The sequence below is a fragment of the Panthera pardus genome, unplaced genomic scaffold (genome assembly GCF_024362965.1).
Source record: "Panthera pardus isolate Hobbes unplaced genomic scaffold, ASM2436296v1 HiC_scaffold_6, whole genome shotgun sequence".
Classification (NCBI taxonomy): Eukaryota; Metazoa; Chordata; class Mammalia; order Carnivora; family Felidae; genus Panthera; species Panthera pardus.
Window position 1 is genome coordinate 6,571,037 of NW_026526991.1, and position 22,031 is coordinate 6,593,067.

The 22,031-nt window shown below is 48.8% G+C and overlaps 1 protein-coding gene across 4 annotated transcripts in view; it reads left to right on the plus strand.

Moving 5' to 3' along the window:
* The first annotated feature begins 1,442 nt into the window (after positions 1-1,442).
* ATXN10 (ataxin 10) overlaps positions 1,443-22,031 on the plus strand; it is a 167,409-nt gene continuing 146,820 nt past the window's right edge. For 2 of the 4 annotated variants that reach the window (XM_053895388.1, XM_053895389.1), the window contains exons 1-2: positions 1,443-1,780; positions 20,239-20,430. In XM_053895388.1, coding sequence (XP_053751363.1) covers positions 1,665-1,780; positions 20,239-20,430 — 308 coding nt within the window. In that variant the 5' untranslated portion in view covers positions 1,443-1,664. The remainder of the gene's footprint in view (positions 1,781-20,238; positions 20,431-22,031) is intronic. The other 2 variants (XM_053895386.1, XM_053895387.1) reach the window with 2 other exon arrangements.

The window sequence follows — 22,031 nt, forward strand, 5'->3', positions numbered from 1 at the left end:
TCTGGTGGTGGTTATTGTCTTTTCTGTAGTTTTCTGTAGCAAAGATCATCAAAAGTGCCACATTAGAAACACAGTCCTACTTTTCAAGTCAAAATGGCAGGCGCACGTATCTACAGATTTTATGTGGTCCCATAGCAATTTGTACAGTCCTCCGTCATAGTTATCAAGGCTCTTTTGTCTGGAGTTCCTTCAGAGTTGGGATCATTTCACCTAGCACAGGGCTTGGGGACAATGTTTAATGTATGCACAGTATGATAAAGGGTAGTAGAAAGAAAATATGTGCATTACCAACACCAGCCACAGAATATTGTGATTCTTGAAAAATATGTTCATTTCCCTTTGGAAAAAGCAACTCTGGGGGCATGCGAGTGGCTCAGTGGGTTTAGCATCGGACTTTTGATCTTGGCTCGGGTCATGATCCCAGGGTCGTGGGTTAGAGCCCCACATTGGGCTCTGCACTGAGTGTGGAGCCAGCTTGGGATTCTTTTCTTTCTTTCTCTCTCTCTCTCTCTCTCTCTCTCCCTCTACCCCTCTCCCTCACTCTCATGTGTGCTTTCTCTCTCTCTCTCTCTCTCTCTCTCTCTCTCTCTCGAAAAAAAAATCCTATTTAGGAAAAAAGAATTCTCAAGTTACTGCTACAGAATTTAGCTACGTGACTTCTAATTATGTTTTAAGCCCTCCACGAGCTGGATCCATGTATTCTCAAGGTATCTAAAGTGCCTGGTAAATGATCTGGTATCACCAGTAAATGATCACTAAGTACTGGGACCTGGGCTTCAGGGGCTGAGATCCACTTTCCAGGGGGTCCATGTAGGGGCACGAATAAAGCCATTTCAACAGCTGGATGAGGTCTTCAACCTTCTCCTCACAGGGAGCTTCAGAACTTCTGTCCCTCCTGTGCACCCCCTCCCACGGGTCCCCCCTGCCCGCATCTCCCCCTCTGGGTGCACCTGTCCCTGTACCCCCATCCCGTCAGGGCCTCCCACACCCGCATCTTCCCCCCCCTCCCCGGGTGCACCTGTTCCTGTACGCCCTCCCGGCCAGGCCCCCCACGCCCGCATCTGCCCCTCCGGGTGCACCAGTCCCTGTACCCCCATCCGGCCAGGACCTCCCACGCCCGCATCTCCCCCCTCTTCCCGGGTGCACCTGTCCCTGTACCCCCATCCGGCCAGGGCCTCCCACGCCCGCATCTCCCCCCTCTTCCCGGGTGCACCTGTCCCTGTACCCCCATCCGGCCAGGGCCTCCCACGCCCGCATCTCCTCCCCCCTTCCGGGGTGCACCTGTCCCTGTACCCCCTCCTGGCCAGGCGCCCACCCCCTCCTGCAGCTCCCCCTCCAAGCCTGAACCCTCGGCTCCACTTCTCAGACCCGACGCCCTCCCGGCGCCCCTCCCCCCCGAACTTCCGCCCGCGCCCCCCTCCCCTCAGGCGGGACTTCCGCCCGCGCCCCCTCCCCGCGCCGCGTCGTCCCCGTCGCCGCCCGAGGGGAGCCTGGGAGCGCGACGTCGCGCTCTCCCGCGGGGCCCGGGCTGCGGCGGCGCGGAGGCGGCGGCGGCGACCGGCGGCTGCGGGGCGCGCTCCTCCCCGGCCTGCGCTCGCCCCGCGCCTCCTGCTCGTCCTCCTGCTCCTCGTCGGCGCCCGGCTCCGCGAGCTGCGAGCGGCAAGATGGCGGCGCCCAGGCCTCCGCCCGCCCGGCTGTCCGGCGTCATGGTGCCCGCGCCCATCCAGGACCTGGAGGCCCTCCGCGCGCTGACGGCGCTCTTCAAAGAGCAGCGGAACCGGTAACGGCCGGGCGGCGCGGGCGGGCGGGCGGGCGGGCGGGGAGCGGGCGCCCCTCCCCCGGGAGGCGGGCGGCAGAGGCCTCGGCCGTGGGCCCGAGGGGCCCCGGGGGGCTGACACCTGCCCCCCACCCGCCGGCACGGGCGTGGAGCCGCGCGCGCGCGAAGGGGACCGCCCCACGCGAGCCCCTTGCCACCCGCCCCCGGGCTTGCCGGGCCCTGGCCCGGAGCGCCGGCGCGGCCCGCGGTGGCCCGGCGGCCCGCTGGCGGGGGGGGGGGGGGGGCAGGCGGGGGGCCGCGAGAGCGCGGTGGGGACAGTCCCCGTGGGGGGGGGGTGGGGGGGGTGGGCAGCGCGGTGTGCGGGGCGGTTGCGCCCTGGTCCCGAGCGAACCGGCCGTTTGGGTCCTGACTGTCAGTGGGGGGGCAAGGTGGCCGGGTGGGAAGGGCCCGCGAGTCCGGCGCGCCTGGATTCGGTTCCTGGCCTTACAAGTTGTGCGTTTCTGGGCGATTTCTCCGAGCCTTAGGTTTTCCTGGTCTGGAAGTGCGAATGCAATACGTACCCTCGTTGCTGGATTGTACAGAGGGATGAATGAAATAAATAAAGCGCGTGAAAATGCAAAACGTGTGACGTTGTAAGTCAGCGCTTGATTTTCTAGTCTTCTCCGGGCCTCGGTGCCGGTGTTGCCCAGCACGTCCCTGGTGGGATTGCTGTAAGGACGGTATGAGGTGATGCGCATTAAATCCCTAATTCATGCCTGACACGTAGTGCTAAATGCATGTTGGCTGCTATTCTTATCCTTTAATACATTTATCGATGGCCCTTCGTGGGCCAGGTATTGCGCTGGGTGGTGAAGGTGAAAAATGAAGTCCTTTCGTGAGAAGTCCTGTTCTGGGGAGCCAGCAGATAATTTTACAATGGGGGGGGGGGTGTACAAAGAGTAGAGGGAACGTAGAAAGAAGATGTGGGTTGGTCCAGAGGATGGATCCCCAGAGGCCCTCTAGTCTTTGAATGGGACACCTGGGTCTGGGCACGTCTCCCTTAAGTCACATTAGGAGCACTGAGCTGCGGAAGGAGTGGTGAAAGCCGAGGGCACTGTTCTGGGGGCTTCTTGGGACACAAGTTACATGATACGGTACTGCTAGGAGATATGTTGATTAACGCTTCAGTGCACCCATACCATGGGGGCCCTTCCCTGTAGTCCGTTATCAGCCATCAGCCATGTACTGAGTACCTACTCGGAAACAGGTTCTTTGTTAGGTGCGGAGGGTATAAAGGTGAATCTGACACGATCCCTTTTGTCGAGCATTGGCCGTGTTGAGCAAATTGTAATGGGGTTTTTGACAAGCAGGCGGTCGCACGGAAGGGGTCTGTGGATCTGTTGGATGGATTGGTGGGCCGGGAAAGGCTTTGGATTACTTTGGGTGCAGAGGGACCATACATGGATTTTGTAGGGTTCCTGAGAGGATTAAATGCAGTAGCATAGGTAAGGTGTCTGGTACAGAGGAGACATTCAAACATCAGATCCCTTTTGGGGCGCGTGCGTGGCCCCGTCGGTTGGGCGTCCGACTTCGGCTCAGGTCATGATCTCGCGGTCTGTGAGTTCGAGCCCCGCATCGGGCTCTGTGCTGACAGCTCGGAGCCTGGAGCCTACTTCCGATTCTGTGTCTCCCTCTCTCTCTGTCCCTCCCCCACTCACTCTCTGTCTCTCTCTCAAAAATAAATAAACCTTAAAAAAACTAAAAAAAAAAAAAAAAATCAGATCCCTTTTTATAACCTGTAGGATGAAATCCAAGGCCCTGGGCCAGTTTACAAGGCCCTCTGCACTGTTGTGAGGCGAGTTGATGGGGAGCTATTGACGGTTCTTTTAAGGGAATGGCAAGCTAAGATCTGGGCATTAGACCGAACTCTCTGCTGTATGGGGAATAAATCACAGAGGGTGAGGCTAGAGGCAAGGGACTTTTAAGAAGCTGATGTGGAACCCGAGTCAAAGAACAGCTAATCTGAATTAGGACCTTGTTTCTGGGGATGGATGGGATGAGTGCTGAAAAATATCTACAAGGTTGAACGGACAGGTCTCGGGGTCCAACTGGATTGTTGGGGGGGAGAACGAGCAGAGGAAGAAGCTTCCCACATTTGGCGCCAGCTTTCCTGGGTCCATGGTCCTGTTCCAGGCAGAGTCTGGCGAGCAGGTCTTGGGAGGGGGAGGCCGAAATGCGTGGTGGTGCAGAGAGCCCTCCTTGAGGGTTTGTAGGGACAGGCTTTGGTTCTGCTTCTGTCGCTGCTGCTTCCGTGTGTCTTTGAGCAAGTTACTGGTCGCTCCTCCGATGCCGACGGGCCCGGAGGGAGGATGGGACATAAAGTGAAGCAAATGGAGGCCTCCGAGCAGCCAGTGGGAAACACCAGGCAAAACAAACATGGATGGAGGAGAGTGAGCATGTACTTGATGGAACACAAGGTGGAGATCTTAGCTGGTGTAGCGTATTTTGTGGTACTTCCCGTACGTTTGTCGCCATGACACTAGCCTCTGCGGTGGCTGGAGCGAGAGAAGTATCCTGTAGTGGAAGAAGAAAACCTTGGGAACCAGGTAGACCCAGACAAGGATCATGGCTCATCTCCCTGGACGTACTTCTCCTCTGGAAAGTGGGGATCAAGCCTCTCGCTTTGCAGGATTACCGTGGGGATCTGTAATATTATCTGCACAGCACGGTGTTTTATGTTGTTTATTTTATAGCTGCCGTTCAAAAGCGATGGGGCTGTAAGTGACCGAGAACCCGATTGTGCTTAATGTCTTGCATTTGAGAAAGCGGTTGCAGCTCTTTCAAAAGGTTATAATTTATTCTGATTTTGGGGTTTCCAGGGAGAGGGATCCCAGGATCTCATTACAACTCTGGCAACCCCCAAGTGAACAGAAGTCCTCCTATCACATCGCAGTGGTTTTGGATGTGCTCACAAATTCTTTGCAACTCTGTCCTGCCGGAGGAGGAGGTGAATTCCTCTCTCCTTGCACGTGGGCTGAGTTTAGGGACGTGCTGTTGTCGTAATAGATCATGGCAGACTTGAAGGCTTGCGACTTGCGATTAGGTCCTAAAAGGCAGCGCAGCTCCCTCTTTGCGCTCTCTCTTGAATCACTGACAGAGTCACCTGCCATGTCGTGAGGACACTCAAGCATCGATGCGGAGAGATCTGTGTGGTGAGGAATGTGATGAACTGTGTTGGAAGCGGACGCTTGGTCCACGGGAAGCCTTCAGGCACCTGCACAACCTCGTGAGGCCCTAAGCCAGAGCCACCCCAGTCGCACACTTGCAGATTCCTGACCCTCAGACCTGCGCAAGACCACAAGTGTTACTGTTTTAAACTGTTCAATTTGGGGGTACTTTGTTATATGGCAATAGATGGTTAATATACCAATCTAAATTCTTCATGCTCTGGATTCTGTAACCCACTTCTTGAATAGTATCTTAATCACAAAAGTCCATAAAAAAATGCGTAGGGTCATAAATACCAGTGTTAAGATACTCAGCTATTTCTTTGTGGAAGGTAATTCCTTTTCTTATGTGTTAAAGTTGTTTTATATCTTTTGTTTAATGTATGTATTTGCATTTTTAACATTTATTGTGATTTTTCTTGCTGTGGTGGGAGTCTTTGTAAGTCATACTAAATCCTTTCTGAAACAAAGCAAGATAAAAATACATTAAAAATTCTATTTTTGGGTTTTTGCTGGAGGTTTTCCAACCCTTTAGTTACCTTCATGGTGTATCTCTACATCATCTCTCTTTATGATGTAGCCAGACCTCCCTGTTAACATGTGCAGTCATATGAAATTTGTTGTCCTGCCCTATACCTATACCACTGTCCACTAAGTAGCCATTAGCTGTGTGTGGCTGTTTAATTAGAAATAAGTGAAATGAATAATTTTGTTCCTGCACTGGCTGCATTTTAAGTACTCAGTAGCCACTTGTGACAATTGGCTGCCTTATCGGACACCGTAGCTGTGGAATATTTCCATCATTGTAGAAAGTTCTGTTGGAGATGGTTGCTCTGTATGCTTTTCTACAGAGAAGATTATGTTCTGGTTTTTGAGTATTCCTGAAGTAATGTTACATTTGGGTACTATTTTCTCTAAAATTTTCGCCTTAGACTCCTACCTCATTGTGCTTCCATTTGATAAGCTTCTTGACGGAAGTGAGCATGTCACAGTCACTTACCCCTAGCCAGTAACACGAAATCTGGTAGTTACAGGCGCTTGACAGATGTTTTTTGCTTCTTCCCCATTCTTTTCCTTCTAGGACTCCACTTACACGTAGGTTAACCCTTTCCCTGTATTTTATATGTATCATAGGCTCCTTTCTGTGATGTCCATTCTCAGAGCTTCTATTTGAAAATTTTCTGTTAATCTACCTTCTAGCTTTCTGATCCTCTCTTCTACTATGTCTAGTCTGCTGTTATCTGCTGTGTTTTTAGTTTCAGATACTATGTTTTTGAGTGATTGTATTGCAGAATTTCTCTTTGAGTTTTTTAAGAGATTCATTTTGTTGCTTACTTTCTTGAACGTGTATTAATTATAGTTATTTGAAAGATAACTTGCCTGATAACCCCCCCCCCCCCTTTTTTGTCCTGATAACTTCCCGTGGTCAGTTTCTTGTGTTCAGTACTTTGGTCCCATTTTATTGAGTGCTAAATGTGTTTGAAAAATTGAGGCCGTTTCCAGATATGTTCCCTTTGAAGAATATTTGAGAACTCAAAACCAAAATCAGTTTAAAAACGATTTAATAATGATGGTGGGATAACTTGATATCTGATTGGAATAAAATGAACTTCGGCTCACACATTGCACCATCCACCAAAAAATATTCCAACCTGAGTTAGACCTCCGCATAAAAGTTCAAACTATAAAGTGCTGAGAAGAAAACACGGGAGAATATCTTTGTGAGCTGGAGTGTAGGCAGACGTTTCTTATCCAGCGCACAGAGGATACTAACCATGCGAGGAAAAATTGACTTTATCAAAATTAAAAGCTACTTCTCAAAAGACACCATTAAGAAAATGAAAAGGCAAGCCATAAACTGAGAGAAAAGACTTGCAATGCATATGTCTGACAGAGGACTTGTTTCGGAAATTACGAAGTGCTCCTACAACCCGGGAGTAACAAGACCACCCAATTAACAAATTGGGTGGAAAAGTTCTATGCTTCGTCAGAGAAGATACATCAACGGCCAGCAAGCCTGATGAAGGACTCCGTGTCAGTGGTCGTTAGGGAAATGCAAACTGAAATGAGATCCTGCTTCATATTCTTTAGGATGCAGTGACGGGCAGCGGAGAAAGGGAAGTGCCGGGGAGCACGGGGAGGAATCGGAGCGCCTGGGTGGTGTCAGTGGGACTGCCAAGTGGTAGCACTGCTGTGGCAGTTTGGTGGCTCCTTGACGAGCCAATGCGACTCCGCGGTCCCGCTCAGAGGCACGTGTCACAGAACTGAAAGCCGGGGCGCCCACAGATACTTGTGAGCCAGCGTTCGGGGTAGCACGACTCAAAATAGCCGAAAGGTGGAGACAGCCCGAGCGGCCGTCAGCGGAAGAATGGATAAACAAAGTGTGGTCCCTCCGTCCGTTGCAACGGTATTTAGCCGTAAAAGGGAACAAAGTGCCGATACGTGGTACCACGTGGATGAACCTTGAAAACATGCTCAGTGCAGAAGCCAGACATGAAAGGACAACTATTGTAGGATGCCACTTACATGAAGTACTTAGAATTAGGCAAATTGGAGACAGAAAGCACATTAGAGGTTACCAGCAGGGGGTGGGGCGGGGGGGGGGGGAGTTACTGCTTAATGGTTCTAGAGTTTCTGTTTGGGGTGTTCAAAAGTTTGGAATTAGATAGTGGTGGTGGTTGCGCAACACTGAATATAATTCAGGCCAGTGGATTTTATATTTAAAAATGCTCAAAATGGCAACATTTATGTTAGATACACAGTAGTTTCCCCCTTATCCGTAGGGGACACGTCCCAAGACCATCGGTGGATTCCCGAAACTGTAGATACTCCTGAATTCTGTATATACTGTGTTTTTTCCTATTCATACTACAATGTATGATAATATTTAACATAGATTAGGCATAGTAAGAAATTAATGGCAAAAACTAATAGCAAAATAGAGCAGTAGTAGCACACTGTAGTAAAAGTTCTGTGAACGTGGTGGGCTGTATTCACCCTACTCGTGATGATGTGAGATGATACAACGCCTGCATGATAACACGAAGGGAGGTGTATGACGTAGGCATTGTGACGCGGTGCTAGGCTGCTGTTGACCTGCTGATGGTGTATCAGAAAGCAGGCTCCCGCCTCTGGACTGAGGTTGACTGCCGTCGCTGGAACGGTTGAAAGTGAACTTGTGGATAAGGCGGTGGGGGGGAGGGGGTGCTGCATATTTTACTGCAATGGAAAAATTAATGTAATATACAAAAATCCATCAAATTGTATGCTGTGTTAATTATATCTCAATAAAGCTTTTATAAACAAAACCATAATGAGATACGTCTGCATACCCATTAGAATGGCTAAAATTAAAATGGCCGCCAGCACCAAATTTTGGCAAGGACGTGGCGCATCTGGAACTCTCACGACTTGCTGCAGGGAGTGTAAATGGAACACCTGCTTTGGGAAACATTTTGGCAGTTTTTGGTAAAGTTTAACCCACGAGTCCAGGAATTTACCTAAGAGATCCAAGAACGTACGTCTACGAAAGACTTGTAAAAAAAAATCCTTACGGAAGCTTTATTGACGATAGCCAAACTCTAGAGACATGTCAGATGTCCACCAGCGGGAGAATGGCTAAGACTATGTGGTATTTTGAATGAAAAAACCACCGATACACACAACACTATGGGTGGATCTCCGTGGCATACCGAGTGAAAGAAGCCAGGCACAAAGTATGTCCTGTGTAATTTTATTTTTGTGAAGTTCTACAGTTGGCAAGGCTAATCAGTGGTGGCACAGATCTGAACAGTGTTTGTCAGAAGAGGTTGGGGATTGACTAGAAAGGAACAGGAGGAGCAGAGGAATTCTCTGGAGCAAAGGAAATGTGCCGTCTTTAGGTGGGGGTATGATTGGGTGCCCGGGGGCATGCATTTGTCACAACTCATTAAAATAACGTAAAATTGTAAGTTACTACAGTTCTCCTCACCCTCCCGCAAAAGAAAATGGGTATAATAATTATGCTTCCCCTGTAGGGGGGGGATGTAGGTGTTAGAGTGTCCTGTATGTAGAGTTCGGAACGGTGCCTGGTACGTGGCTGGTGCCCAGCAAACACCGTTATTATCATTGCAGGCTCTGGTCAGAGTCAGGAGTGAAAAATGAAAAGAACTGTGTGGTAACTCCTGAGAATTTTGTGTAATTCACAATCGTGCTTGGGAAAGCTTTAAATTCATTGCAGTTCTGCGGTCAGGTTCTAGTTTCAATAGGCTTTTGGAACTGCCTCTGAAACTTTGGAATACGAAGTAGGTGTAAGGACAAGAAACACAGTGGAAGAAAGATGGTTTTTCAGATCCAAGATGTGGGCAGTGATTTCATGCCAAAATTTTAATTCCTCGGTAGAAAGTTACGTTAGCAATAGTAAATAATTTTAAGAAGCTATAAGAACATCCAAAACAAAAAGTAAATACTTGCCAATAACAGTGTTGTGACTTAGGCAGAAGAATTTCGATGTCTTTGCATGGCGTGACAGCTGTAGGAACCAACGTTTAGAACAACCATACTCGTGTGCTCTTTGGAGAAGGAAATTGAAGCTTTTTATTAGTTTTCATCCGTGTATTTTTGTTGGTTTGCTTGTTTTTAAACTCTTGACAAATCAAAACCACAAATACATAATAATGTGAATGCCTTCGTGGAAGGTGGTGTAACAGATGATCTAGTAAGTACCCATGTAATTGACTTGCAGAATCAACAAATGTTAAAATTATGTCGTGAAGTGAAATGTTAAAATTTTGTCGTGTTCTCGCCAAGTCCAGAACATTACTGATACTGTTAACATCCCCTGGGTGAGAACACATTACCCACAAATTAGCAGCTGAAAGCCACAGACGTTTATTATTTCACAGGGTTTGCGAGGGGCGGGAGTCGCTCGGCTGGGTGGACCTGGCTCCGTCTTTCATGAGGTGGCCGTCAGGCTGTCCACCCGGTCAGCCAGCCGCCGAAGGCCTGACTGGGGCTGGAGCCCTGATCTGAAGCTCACGCAAGGCTTTGCGCCCGACACTTCGGGTCCTTGCCACGTGGACTCTTCCCTAGGGCTGCGCACGCCCTGGCGGCTGGCTCGTTCCACGCAGGATCCAAGAGAGCGTGCTCGAGGTGGACGCCGGAGCGTCTTCATGATCTCGGAAATGACCAGCCTTTCTGTCGCGTGTTGTAATGGCCCCGGGAGGACAGCGTGAACACCGCGAGGCGGGGCTTGTGCTGGGGGGCGGGTCTTTGTTTCAGCTTCCAATCCCGTTCTTCCCTCTTTACTCCATGAGCGTTATACTATATGCTCTAGTTTGCATTTCACACTTCTGTTGAGTTGTTCCTGAGTTCACGAGTGCCGCCAGCTGTCACGCGTGGAGAGCTGGGCCGTTAGCGTCAGCTGTTGTGAAGTGTGCCATCACAAGAGCACAGAACTTATCTGCCTTTTTTCTTACTGGTGGACATTTGGATCGCCTTGGACTTGGGGCAGTTCACACCGTACTCTTCCATCTTCAGACGCAGGGGAGGCCCATCCTAGTGCGGAGTTGCACGTGTTGGCTCTCTCACTGCCACTCGTTGCCACGTAATGCAGGGGCGTCGCATTTTGGTTCCCATCAGGCGGGCTTTTTGCTGATCCTCGAACCCGTTTCACTCCTTGGTCTTAGACCTGATCGTGGCTGAGTGTTTCCATTCGGGCCTTGGGTATGGAGATACGTGTCTTGTTTTAAAGTCGGCCGTGCGTTTAGATATTTTAAAAATAATTGTGATTACATTGCTTGGAATGGAGGAGAGAGGCTTCTGGCATGAGCTCCTTCACAGCACTTTTCATTAGCCTCTGTATGTCTTTCTCCCTGGACTTCGCTGGACTGCGACCTTGTTGAGGGACTGTCTTCTTCTCCAGCATTTTCTAACCCAGCTCCTGGTCCATTTCGAGGGCTTGGCAGCGAGGAGCCAGTGGCTGAGACGAGAAGGTCACTTCCTGGCACTGAGAGCCGGTCAGTAATGATTGTTCTGGCTACGGAAAAGCTTTTAATTTGGTTTACTGACCTTTCAGTTATTTGGTCACTTCACACACGCCGGTGTTTAGCACCGCAGCTGTAGGTACCGCATAAGCCGTGTGTTCGACACCCGCAGTGGGAAAGCTCAGTTGCTGTGACACCGAGTTTATGAGTGCGAGTGCCGTGTGCCTTTCACTTGCGCCACGCACACATCTCCTTTCCCTTCGAGGTTAATTACCGTTTCACCTCCTGATGAAAGCCTGTCTTCATCTTCGGGGAGCCTCCTGCCCTCTGTTCCCTTTGGCACTCTGCTTCCCTCTTTGGAAAATCGTCATGCGGTGTTACGATCACTCAGTCACCTGCCGGTCCCACTAGGGTGAGAGCAGCCCGAGGGCAGGCTTCTTGTTTACCTCTGTGCTCTCAGAACCTGCTTTAAGGCCGAGCACATAATGAGCACCTGATGGTATTCTTATTACTTCCTTGAATAGCTCGTTTGCTTGAGTCATAAGATACAGAGAGAGACCACAGAGGAAAGACTCCTGTAAGGAAGGTATAGGAAAAATACCAAATGTGACAGATGACTATGATTTCAAGAGGTACAAAAGGTCTTGGTATTCCCAGTTGCTTGTATAAACACGTTGACTAACTTTCGCAAAGAAAGGGAATAGAATGAGCACTTCAGAGGTCACCACACTGCAGAACTCCAAATAAACCTATCCGCCTGTGTATACACGTACTCACATAGGTTTTCCCCAAACATGACTGAGCCTCCGGCCGGCAGGGATCTTGGGCCGCACCAAAAACAAAAACAAAAAATGAAACAAAACGAAAAACCCAAAAAAGCCCACACGAGTCCTCAGCTTGGCGAAGGTTGCCATATGGCATCTTGACTCAACCATGATTCAGATCAGCTTTGTTGAGAGAGAACATCAATTAAGTTCCACTATAAAAAGCACTTTTCAGAGTGTGATGACAGCTTCCTTTATTTTTACCTAGGCCATGAGCTGGAATACCACATGGAACTATTTGGTAAGGTGTTCTGACTCAGCTTCAAAATACAGATGTGGTCAGTGTGAGCCACCCCTCACATTCAATTATCTTAAATGGACAAAACAGACAGGAAGAAGTTCGAGCCAGCGAGTCAAAATAAATAAGGTTGGAGCTGTGACCACCAGTGCCCTCAAGCAGGATTTCTCAGCTTCTTATTCTTCTAGTCTTTTGTAGTGGTCCCTGGACTGTGGGCAAGGAAGCTTCCTCGGAGGGACAGGAACCCTGGGCCCGACCACGCTGAGTCAACCTGTCTGACGGCCGCAGGCCTGGACAAGTCTCGTTGGGCTAAGAAGACCGCTCGGAAGCAAGCGGCGCTCTCGTAGCCCTTGAGCAGTTCACGGCGTGGGGCTTAGTCAAGTGCCTGGTGTTAACGGGCACGGTGAAATGTCAGGGGCTCTCGTCCTCCCTGAGAACATTGTGCAGCTTTATCAAAAGTCATTAAAGAAGACAGATGGTAAGATAGACCGTTACGTGATGGAAACCCTCCATGGCGCAAAGACATCAATTTTCCCCGTAGTGACTTGTGGTTTCGGAGCCACTGAAAATAAAATCTCGGCCGGGAGTTTGGTAGACATTCACAAGCTGATTTTCTAATTTATACGGTAAACTAGGTTTTCTCTCATTCCCTGCTTCCCTGAAGGCTTTGTCATGACTCCTTTTCCGACCCCTCAGCCCTGAAAACCCTTCTCGTACACCCTTAGCAAAATTCTTTGTGTGCTCATTTCCTTGAACATTCATCTTCTTGATCTAAGTGAAATACGGCTCACCTCTGAGGAATGCCTTTCCAGAAGGTCTTCCAAATGGGAGGCTGTTTTCTCTCTATCCCGTGCCGCTGGGCTTGAAGGTGTGGTGGGCATTCACCTTGATCGTCGTTGCTGCTTCCAGACCTTTCCCCTGTGACCCCTCCAGCTTTCCATCTCACACCGTCGGCGTAGGCTGCCCATGGGTCACTTCTGCCTGTTAGGAGGAGAGTTCTGTGGGTCATGTCAGCTCGTTCCTTGCAGACTTAGCTCTGGCTCACTGTTAACTCTGTGCTGCTTGTCCTATCTTAGGTCTTGGTTATTTCGGTATCCGCATAGGTCGTCGTTGCGTTACTCCGCCCTTCTTGTTCCTTGACTTCCTCTCCTTTGCTGAGTTTGACCCGCACCCCATCCAACCAGCGCTCCCCTAGGCCTTTCATTGATGGTAGCTGCCTTCCCGTCACGATCTCAATTTCGGGAGGTCTGCTCTGGCTCTCTCTAGGTCACCTACCCCAGCAGTCTTCAGCCCCACCAGGACCTACAGTCTCTTGATCTGCTACTTCTCATCCTCATGCTTTCCTGGGACAGCTTCAGCTCTGGTTAAAGCCCACCTGCCCTGTCCTTGGTGCCTGCACCCAACGAGGCTGGAGAAGAACTTCCAGCCATGCTCGCTGGTCTCATATCACGGTGGTGATTACTACACGACCCTGCTCATGGGGCTGTCTTTAAACTGATCACTAGCCCAACTTAGCGCTGCCTGGCGGTGCTCCTGTGTTTCCCTCGGCCATAGTCTCCTGCCCCCGCCCAACCTTGCACGCCTTTCGCGGTCCTTGTTTCCGTTGCCTCTCCCTCGTCCTCACTCCTGGTTTCCTGTTTCACCGAGACAGATGGAGCAACCAGAAGATAATTCCCAGGGGCTCCCGTCACCCGCTCTCCCACCTGCCTGTGTCCGTGCCCATAACCTGCCCTGCCTTCTGTGGCTGTGGATGAGCCTCCTGCCCTGATGCGACCCCCCTCAGGTCTGCACTAAACATCACTCCCTTTTGCATCCACTGCTGCAGTAATCCACCCCTCCTCTTAAATAATCAGTTTTACCCTTTCTGTTGGATTATTTTCATCAGTTTATATATCTGCTATAAGTTTTTCCCATTCATAGGAAACTCTATCTCTTTGAGCCATGATCCCAGTTTTCCGCTGCTGTTTATAACTCCGGAGAGTGTTTTATATTCACCTACTGCAATGTCTCTTTCTCTTGAACCCATTCTAATCCACTGCTAAGTCCAGTGGTCTTCCTCTTAAATTCTTAGCTCACTTGACCTATCAGCTGCCTTTGACCCTTTCTTCACTCAGCTTCTGTGTCCCCGCCCTCTTCTGAATCGCCGCCTCCTCAGGTCCCAGGGCTCAGTCCTCAGACCTCTTCCCTCTTCTACCTGTAGTCCCGAGTGACTTCGCTCGGTCTTGTGCTTTAATAACTCTCCATCTGCTGGTGGCTGTCATGTTTGTCTCTGGCCGAACTTGCCTTCTGAACGTCACACTTGTGCATTTGTCTGCCTCCTGCACGTTTCATTGTTTGGGGTGGGTACCTCCCGCTTCACGGATCCCTGCCTGGACTGAGTCCCTCCCCTCCAGGTGCCTTCCCGGCCATCTCCATTTCAGTAAGCAGGATATACACCTTTCCTGATGGTGCTCAGGCCAAAGTTCTGGAGTGCTCCTGGAATCCCCTTTCTCAGATAGCCCTCTGACAGTTTTTCCCGTCAGACCTCATTGGCCGTTTCTTCAGAATGTATCCAGAATCTGATCTCTGCTTACTGTGCCTGCTGCTGCCATGGTCGTTTCCAAGAATAGTGTCCTGCCTGGTCTCCTGGTGTCTTCTCGTCCTCACCTGTGGTCAGTCGTTATAGAGCAGCCAGAGGGGTCCCTCAAAATGAAGGGCACTCAGAACCCTCTGTGGCTTCACATCAGGATAAGAGCCCAAGTCCTTCTGGCCTGTGCAGTTTGGTTCCATGTTGCCTCGGACTCACGTGACCTTTCCACTCCCTCGTTGGGCTTCTTCTCCGCGAGCCCTCCAGATACGCCTTTCCCTTCCCCCGTGCTCTTCTCCCAGGAAGGTGCCCAGGGCTTCCTTTACCTTCCTGAGTTCTGTGCTCAGACATCACTGTTTTGGGTAAGGTTTTTCATCAGGTTCTTAATGAGGCCTCATACACAAAATCTTTCTTTGCCCGAGAGTGTAAGACGTCCTCCGTATACTTTCTTCCAGAGCTTTACAGGTTTGGTTAACATACATTCCTGGATGCATCTGCAGTTACCTTCTTTGTGTGGTTATAGGGGAGGGTCCAGCTCTGGTTTCCCACGTGGATCGTTGTCGCTGCAGCCCCCTTCCACAATGGCCCGGCCCCCGCAGGCCTGGTGGCAGTGCTGTCATTGCATGCACAGCGCCGTCGCGGGACGCTGTAGCCAGTGGTTTATTTTTCCACGTCTGTGCCCGTTTCACCTTTTCTTGGCCTCTGTGACTTGGCATCGTGCTTTTGAGATTTGATTCTTACGAGATGAATTTTGACTGTACTGAGAACAGTGGAAAGGGGGAAGCTTGCGATTTGGGGGTTTTGGGGGAGGACTGATGTGTTCGGATTCTTTAAAGCAGGGTTGCTAAACTCTGATCCGGGGGCCAAGGCTGGTCTTCCGTCATTCATGTGTCTGTATCCTTTTTTTTTTTTAATGGCCTGTGAGTTAAGAATGGTTTTTACCTTTTTTTTTTTTTTTTTTAAGAGAGAGAGGGTGTGTGAACAGAAGACAGGGGCAGAAGGAGAGAGAGAGAGGATCTTAAGCAGGCTCCACACTTAATGTGGAGGGGCTTGATCCCACAACCCTGGGATCTCGACTTGAGCCAAAATCAAGAGTCGGACACTTAACCGACTGAGCCACCCAGACGACTCTGGTTTTTACATTTTTTAAAGGTTGGGAAAAATAAATTTTGTGGCACATGAAAATCACATGAACTTTAAATTGCAGTGTCGGTAAGTAGAACTTTATTAGCACCCAGCCACGGTCGTTCGCGTGGGTGTTGTCCGTGGCTGGTTTTACTCCCGCAGCAGAGTTGCAAAGCTGTGACGAGATCGTCGGGCCCTCCGGTCCTGAAGTATTTACTCTCTGGCCCTTTACAGAAAAATGGGTTGGTCTGGGCTGTCAGGGCCAGCTTGAGAGTTCTGGATGTCACGGCAGAGGGAAAAGGTAGAAAAAGCATTTTGAGGTCTGCAAAGATGAATTTCAGAATTTTGCCCCCAAGCTGTTTCTGGCAGGACGTGCAGATGTTTTTATTTTCTGTTTTTGTTCAGTCCAGCCTGGTGAAGTCAGTGAGCACCGTTTGTGGTTTTAGAGGAGAACCAGTGATTCTTACTTTAATCTCAGAACCTGTGCACATTCGAATGGTTTTTCGCAGTGACGGTGCTTACGCGGTTCTAACCTACCATGCTGGTTTGTCATTGAACGTGAGATACGAGAATGCAGGGAAGTCTCAGCAGGGCAGTGCGGTGATGAGCGGTGGTTTTCCTTTTCTGTAGGAGGTGCCACCTGATGCCCTAGCTGTAAAATGTGTGTGCACACGGTGTGATAGACCTATCTAATCTCTGACGCACGATCATGGGTGGGTTTATCTAATTTTACTCAGACAGGACTTGCCAAGATTAAACCTACAGATCTGTTCAAACTTGAAGGAGATGAAATTCTACCTTTTGTATAATTCAAAGGCTTTTTTTTTTCTTTTTTTGTTCTGTAATGTAACATTTCATTGGTACCTTGTCTTCAGGGTATGCATTCCTATCTAACAGGAATGTCTAACGGTTGAATTTTAATTGTCCTCCTAAGTACTTTCTGCCTTCTGTGAATAAGGCAGCTAAGCTTTGTAAAGTCTGTGAATATTTTGTGTTAGTTTGGTTAAAGCAGAAATGACAGCAATTATTATTAATAGTAACATTTGTAATATGGGAACGATCGACTGATGTTGGCCATTTCACTGTGGTTAATCATTTCACATAACTTAACTGCGTTCTCTTGATAGCGAACTTAGAATTTGAAGATAGAGGACATTAGGGCTGCTTTGGATCTCAATACCAAATAGCTTTCTTTAAAGGCCGTAGAGAAGTGAAGAAGTATAGAAGACTGTTAGATGCTTTCATAGGTCTTTCTCTTAGTGAGTAAAAGCTCTTTATGTCTACGTCTGATGAAAGTTGTTAATACGTTGTACGCAAAGATGGTGAATAAAGTCTATATTTATTATATGGCTCTAGAAGAGTTTTTTCCTCCTACCCTTTACCTCGGGAGCCAGACATCTAACAAATAGTCTCTGCTCTCAAAATTTAGTGCTTATTTTTGAGAGAGAGAGAAAGAGAGTGTGTGTGAGCCGGGGGGAGGGGGCAGAGAGAGAGGGAGACACAGAATGTGAATCAGGCTCCAGGCTCTGAGCTGTCAGCACAGAGCCTGACGTGGGGCTTGAACCCATGAACCCATGAACCACGAGACCATGACCTGAGCCAAAGTTGGATGCTTAACTGACTGAGCCAACCAGGTGCCCCTAAAGAAATTTAAAGTACAGTTAATCGGGTTACATTCCCGCTTTTAAGTTCATCCATTGTATCATGTAGTGGAGAAGAAATTAGATGTTTGTTAAATGTTACTCGTGAGATATCTACATCTTACTTAAGATGTGATGTTTTTTCAAGTTTCTGGATATATGGATTTCTTAATGGGAATGGAGGAGTCGATGCCTCTGTACCCTTCTTCCAGTTGCTGCTGCCGGATGCGCTAATGTCATTGCTCGTCCTGGGGCTGGTGTCTGGCTCAGGCCGCGTTCTCAGTACAAGTCTGCGAGGCAGTTAGGTGCCACCGAACGTGCAAGTAGTCTTTCTGTTATACACTTGAATTGAATAAATGCAATTAGTGAATGCCAGTTCTGGGCCCTGGGGATGCAGAAACAAATAGGATAGGCTCTGTTTTCTGGGATTTATGGGCTAGCTGGGGAGCTAGACTGGATAAGTGCGTATCCTCTACGGTGGATAAGTGTTATTCCAGCGTTATGGACAGAGTGCGTTCCAGTGGGACATAGAGATGGGAGCTGCTCCGCCTTGAGTAGCGGAGGAGTTTCCCCAGGGCTGAGAGTTTTCAAAAGGCCTCGATAAGGAGATGCGAGATTTTCCAGGCAGAGAATTGGGGGTGGTTGTGTGCAGAGTGCATTCTGGGAGGGCATACGTTTGAACAGACAAAGAGGGCTGCCCAGTGCTTGGTGTTTTCAGGAATCCATGGGTGGGCAGCCTGGGGGAGAACAAATGACCGTGATCGCAAGCCCGAATTATTTTCTCTTTATACTGCGAATGTGAATTGTTGTATGCTGAGTGAACGCTGTCGTGATTATTCTCTAGTAGCTGTTAATAGTTATTTTGATTTCGGGAATATGATGATTGGCCCCAGCTCAGACATTTTTCTTTTGATTAGAAGAGTAATAAAGGAGAAAGTCATGGTGCATATATGACAGATTATCACGTAGCATTGGGAATTAGTCATAGGATAGTTCATGAACTTGCTAATTGTTCTATGGTGGGAATATCAGTTCTCCAGTTTTCCTAAGAACAATGCTTTTTTTTCTGTTTTGCTTTTTAGTCTGCCGTAGTCTGAGTCCAAAGCTTTTGATGTGCTCGATACGAATATTGAGTAAAACAGATGTCAGGATTTCAAAGGGTGGCATCGGGGGAGACGGTTCGCAGCAGGAAGGTGTTGCCCGAGTGAGGGTAGCTTGCAAAGGACCGTCAGAGGGAGGCTTCTTCATCACAAGTGTGAAAAATGTTTCTCAGCTCTCTTAGTAGGAAAAAGAGGTATTACTGTTGATCATTCAAGTTATAGCTCTCTGTTCATTTGACTGTAATATTAAATCATAAATGCCATCGAAGCTTTGTGCAGTGGGGGCAGATAATTAGATGTAATCTTTGTTCTGGAAATCCTGATCACTGTTGGCATCCTTCGAAATGTTTTGAACTCTTGGGTGTTTTCTTAGCACGTTTGCGTCTGCACCGTGTTTAGTGCTCCTTAAAGATGTCGTGAGAGTGTCTGTGAACTTTTTTATGGCAAATCGTCACTGAAAATGGCTCACGCGCATAATTGTTTCTTACGGTCATTGAGGCAGGATAAATACTGTACCCTTGGACTTGCACGTCGTTTATTCGGTCACTCACTCAGTCACCGGTAAACAGTGTGATTTATGTTATCTGTCCGTGCGGTAAAAACCCACCAGTGGAAGCACAGGACTCAGGGAGGGAAGTGTCTCCTCTGGGAGGGGGGCAGACGTGTGGAGGGACCCCGCCAGCACCGGCGCCGTGACCGTGGTGGTTCCGTGTCCGCGGTTCTGCCTCAGCGCGCGCTCCCCTGATAATCTGATAATCTGGCGCGGAGCGAGGAAGAAAGGAGGGTGCTGGGCCTCTCCAACAGGGCCAAAGGCGAAAATTCTCATGGTCAGAAAGAATCTGCGAGAATGTCTCAAATCGCCCAGCACAGCAGTTTTTCTTCTAACATGAGAACAGATTGCTGCTTCTTTAGGAGACTCACGGAATGAGGAAGTTGGCTTGCATTTCGGTGCCACGTTGCGCCACAAATTCTTATCTCCGTAGCTCTGTAACGGTAGCCCCTGCAGGCCATGCTTCCCGAGTGAGAGGCATGTGGGAACGGAGAAGCCCCCAGGGAACGGCCACGGGCTCATTTTCTCCCCTGGGCACGCACTCGGGGCGGGTGGACGGTGCCCTCACCCCCCGCCCTCTCCCCCTCTCCTCCCACCTCTCTCTTTATCTCTGTTTCTCTCTCCGTGTTTCTCCGTCTCCCGCCCTCCCTCCTCCTCCTCCTCCTCTTTCTCTCTGCCTCTCACCTGCAGTGGAATATTCCAGCTCAGACCATGTGCTGTTGCTGGCTTCTCTGTATCTAGGGAGTGGATAACGCGTTGGCCTCCCTGGCAGCTTCATGAAGACTGTTTCTCATAATTGTACTTTAGTATTTATTGGGTGACAGCAGACGTGGTTATATTCTCTTTCTAGAACATAAAATGTAGATATTCTGTTTTGATTAAGGACAGATCTACAGGCGTAGACCATCCCCCGTCACCGGTCTCCGGGCTGTGGGAGTACTCGAGTCCGACTCCTATTGGAAATGTGGCTCTGCCCGTTATTAGCCGAGTTATATGAGCAAGTTGCTTCAACTCCCCTCTTCTTCAGTTGGGTTTTTACTAAATAATACACGAAGAAGTTGCTAAGAATGGTACCTGGCTCAGCACTCCATAGATGTAGCTCTTTTGTTTTGTGTTGCAAGCCAAGGAGCTGGGACAGACAGGCCGAGCCCGGCTCCCCACAGATAGAAGTATAAACCGTATTCTGGAGACATTTGGAAATTAGACTTTTTTTTTCCCTCTGGTTTGTAACAGTTCCCTCCTTTTTCAGAGAAACGGCACCCAGGACTATCTTCCAAAGAGTCCTGGACATCTTGAAGAAATCTTCTCATGCTGTTGAGCTGGCCTGCAGAGACCCCTCCCAAGTGGAACATCTCACTTCCAGTCTGCAGCTGATAACAGAATGCTTCCGGTGTCTCCGAAATGCCTGCATAGAGTGTTCCGTGAACCAGAATTCCATCAGGTAGTACTCTTTGTGTGTGTGCACACTTGTTCCGTCGTGCGGGTTTATCGGCGAGAAACAGCGTTGGTGTCGCAGTGCCTAACCAGCGTTACCGCGAGGCTCTGTTTTTACGTCTCCAGGGGAGAGGTGCTCTGCAGGCTTTGCCGTTAGAGGCTTTTAGATGAGCACATAGATGGCACGACATAGGATAGAATGTTTTTAACCTTGGGGGTTATTTCAGTTTGTGATTTATACAGTAAAACCTTCGATCGCGGGTAACTCGTGTGAGGGTTCCGCAAGACCAGCAAACCTTTCCGATACGTTTTTAATTGATAAATGAGCGATGTCTTGCAATATGAATAGTACGTGATGCCAGACGTCACGTGATCACAACTGAGCCAGTGTTTCTTCTCTCTCTTGCTCACGGAGGGACTGTGGGTGATCGTCTCCCGTGCTCAGATGCTCAGTCTCAGGCCGCGGTGTTTGGCAGAAATCAGTGATTTTTCAGGACGTTGGAAGGTGCCCACAGCTGACACTAGTGTTTTTTTGTTTTTTTTTTTTTTTTGGTCACTTCAAAGCACCTGTGGATAGTCCTTTGCTTTTCCGGACAAGATTGAGCTTAGAAATGCTTTGCTTCCTTCTAGCTCAGGCTGCCTGCAGTTATAGACCCTTTCCCCTGCTGCCTTATTGCCAGGTACATTAAATACGGTACATGACAAGAGTTTATTAATACTGCACTGTAGCCTACATCGCTGCGAGCATCTGCAGTGGCCCCCAGGCAGAAGAAGATTCCATTGAGCCAGTGACAGCAGCGATTCCGTTAGTGATAGTGACAGTCGTCCTGCACAGTAACCCTCCTCTCTCTGGTCTCCCTCACACCAGCCACGAAGGTTTTCCAAGGTCAGTGCAGGTTAACTTGTTTTTCTTTATATTTTATGTTTTTTAAATTATTTTGTATTATATTACAGTATTGTAATCATTTTTATAGGCATATTTTTGGGTCATGGAATGAATCATCTGAGTTTCCGTTATTTCTCACGGGGAAGTTAGCTTTGGTATACAATTGCTTTGGATTACAAGCATGTTTCCAGAATGAATTATGCTCGCAAACCAAGGTTTTACTATGTTTCTAATGTGTTATGATTTGGTTATAGTTATGTAGCACAGTGATTTTAACCTAATTTTGATTCTCTGATCCTAGATTCTGCCTTTCTAAAGGCATATGCCGTTCTGGACCTCACTTTTCTTAGTTGGAAATGTTTTACTTGGTTTTAGTCTTTTAATTCATTACCCTTGTGTTTGCTTTGAACAAGGAGCATGTCTTGTACGTTTCTGAGATCACCTGTCTTAAGATTTCCTTAAGATTGTGCAAGGTTGGAAACTCTTTCCACCCATTTTATAAGGTGCACATTTAAAAAAAATTTTTTTTAATGTATGTTTATTTTTGACAGAGAGAGAGAGAGACAGAGCATGAGCGGGGGAGGGACAGAGAGAGAGGGAGACACAGAATCCGAAGCAGGCTCCAGGCTCTGAGCTGTCAGCAGGGCTCAAACTCATGGACTGAGATCATGACCTGAGCTGAAGTTGGATGCTTAACCGACTGAGCCACCCAGGCGCCCCAT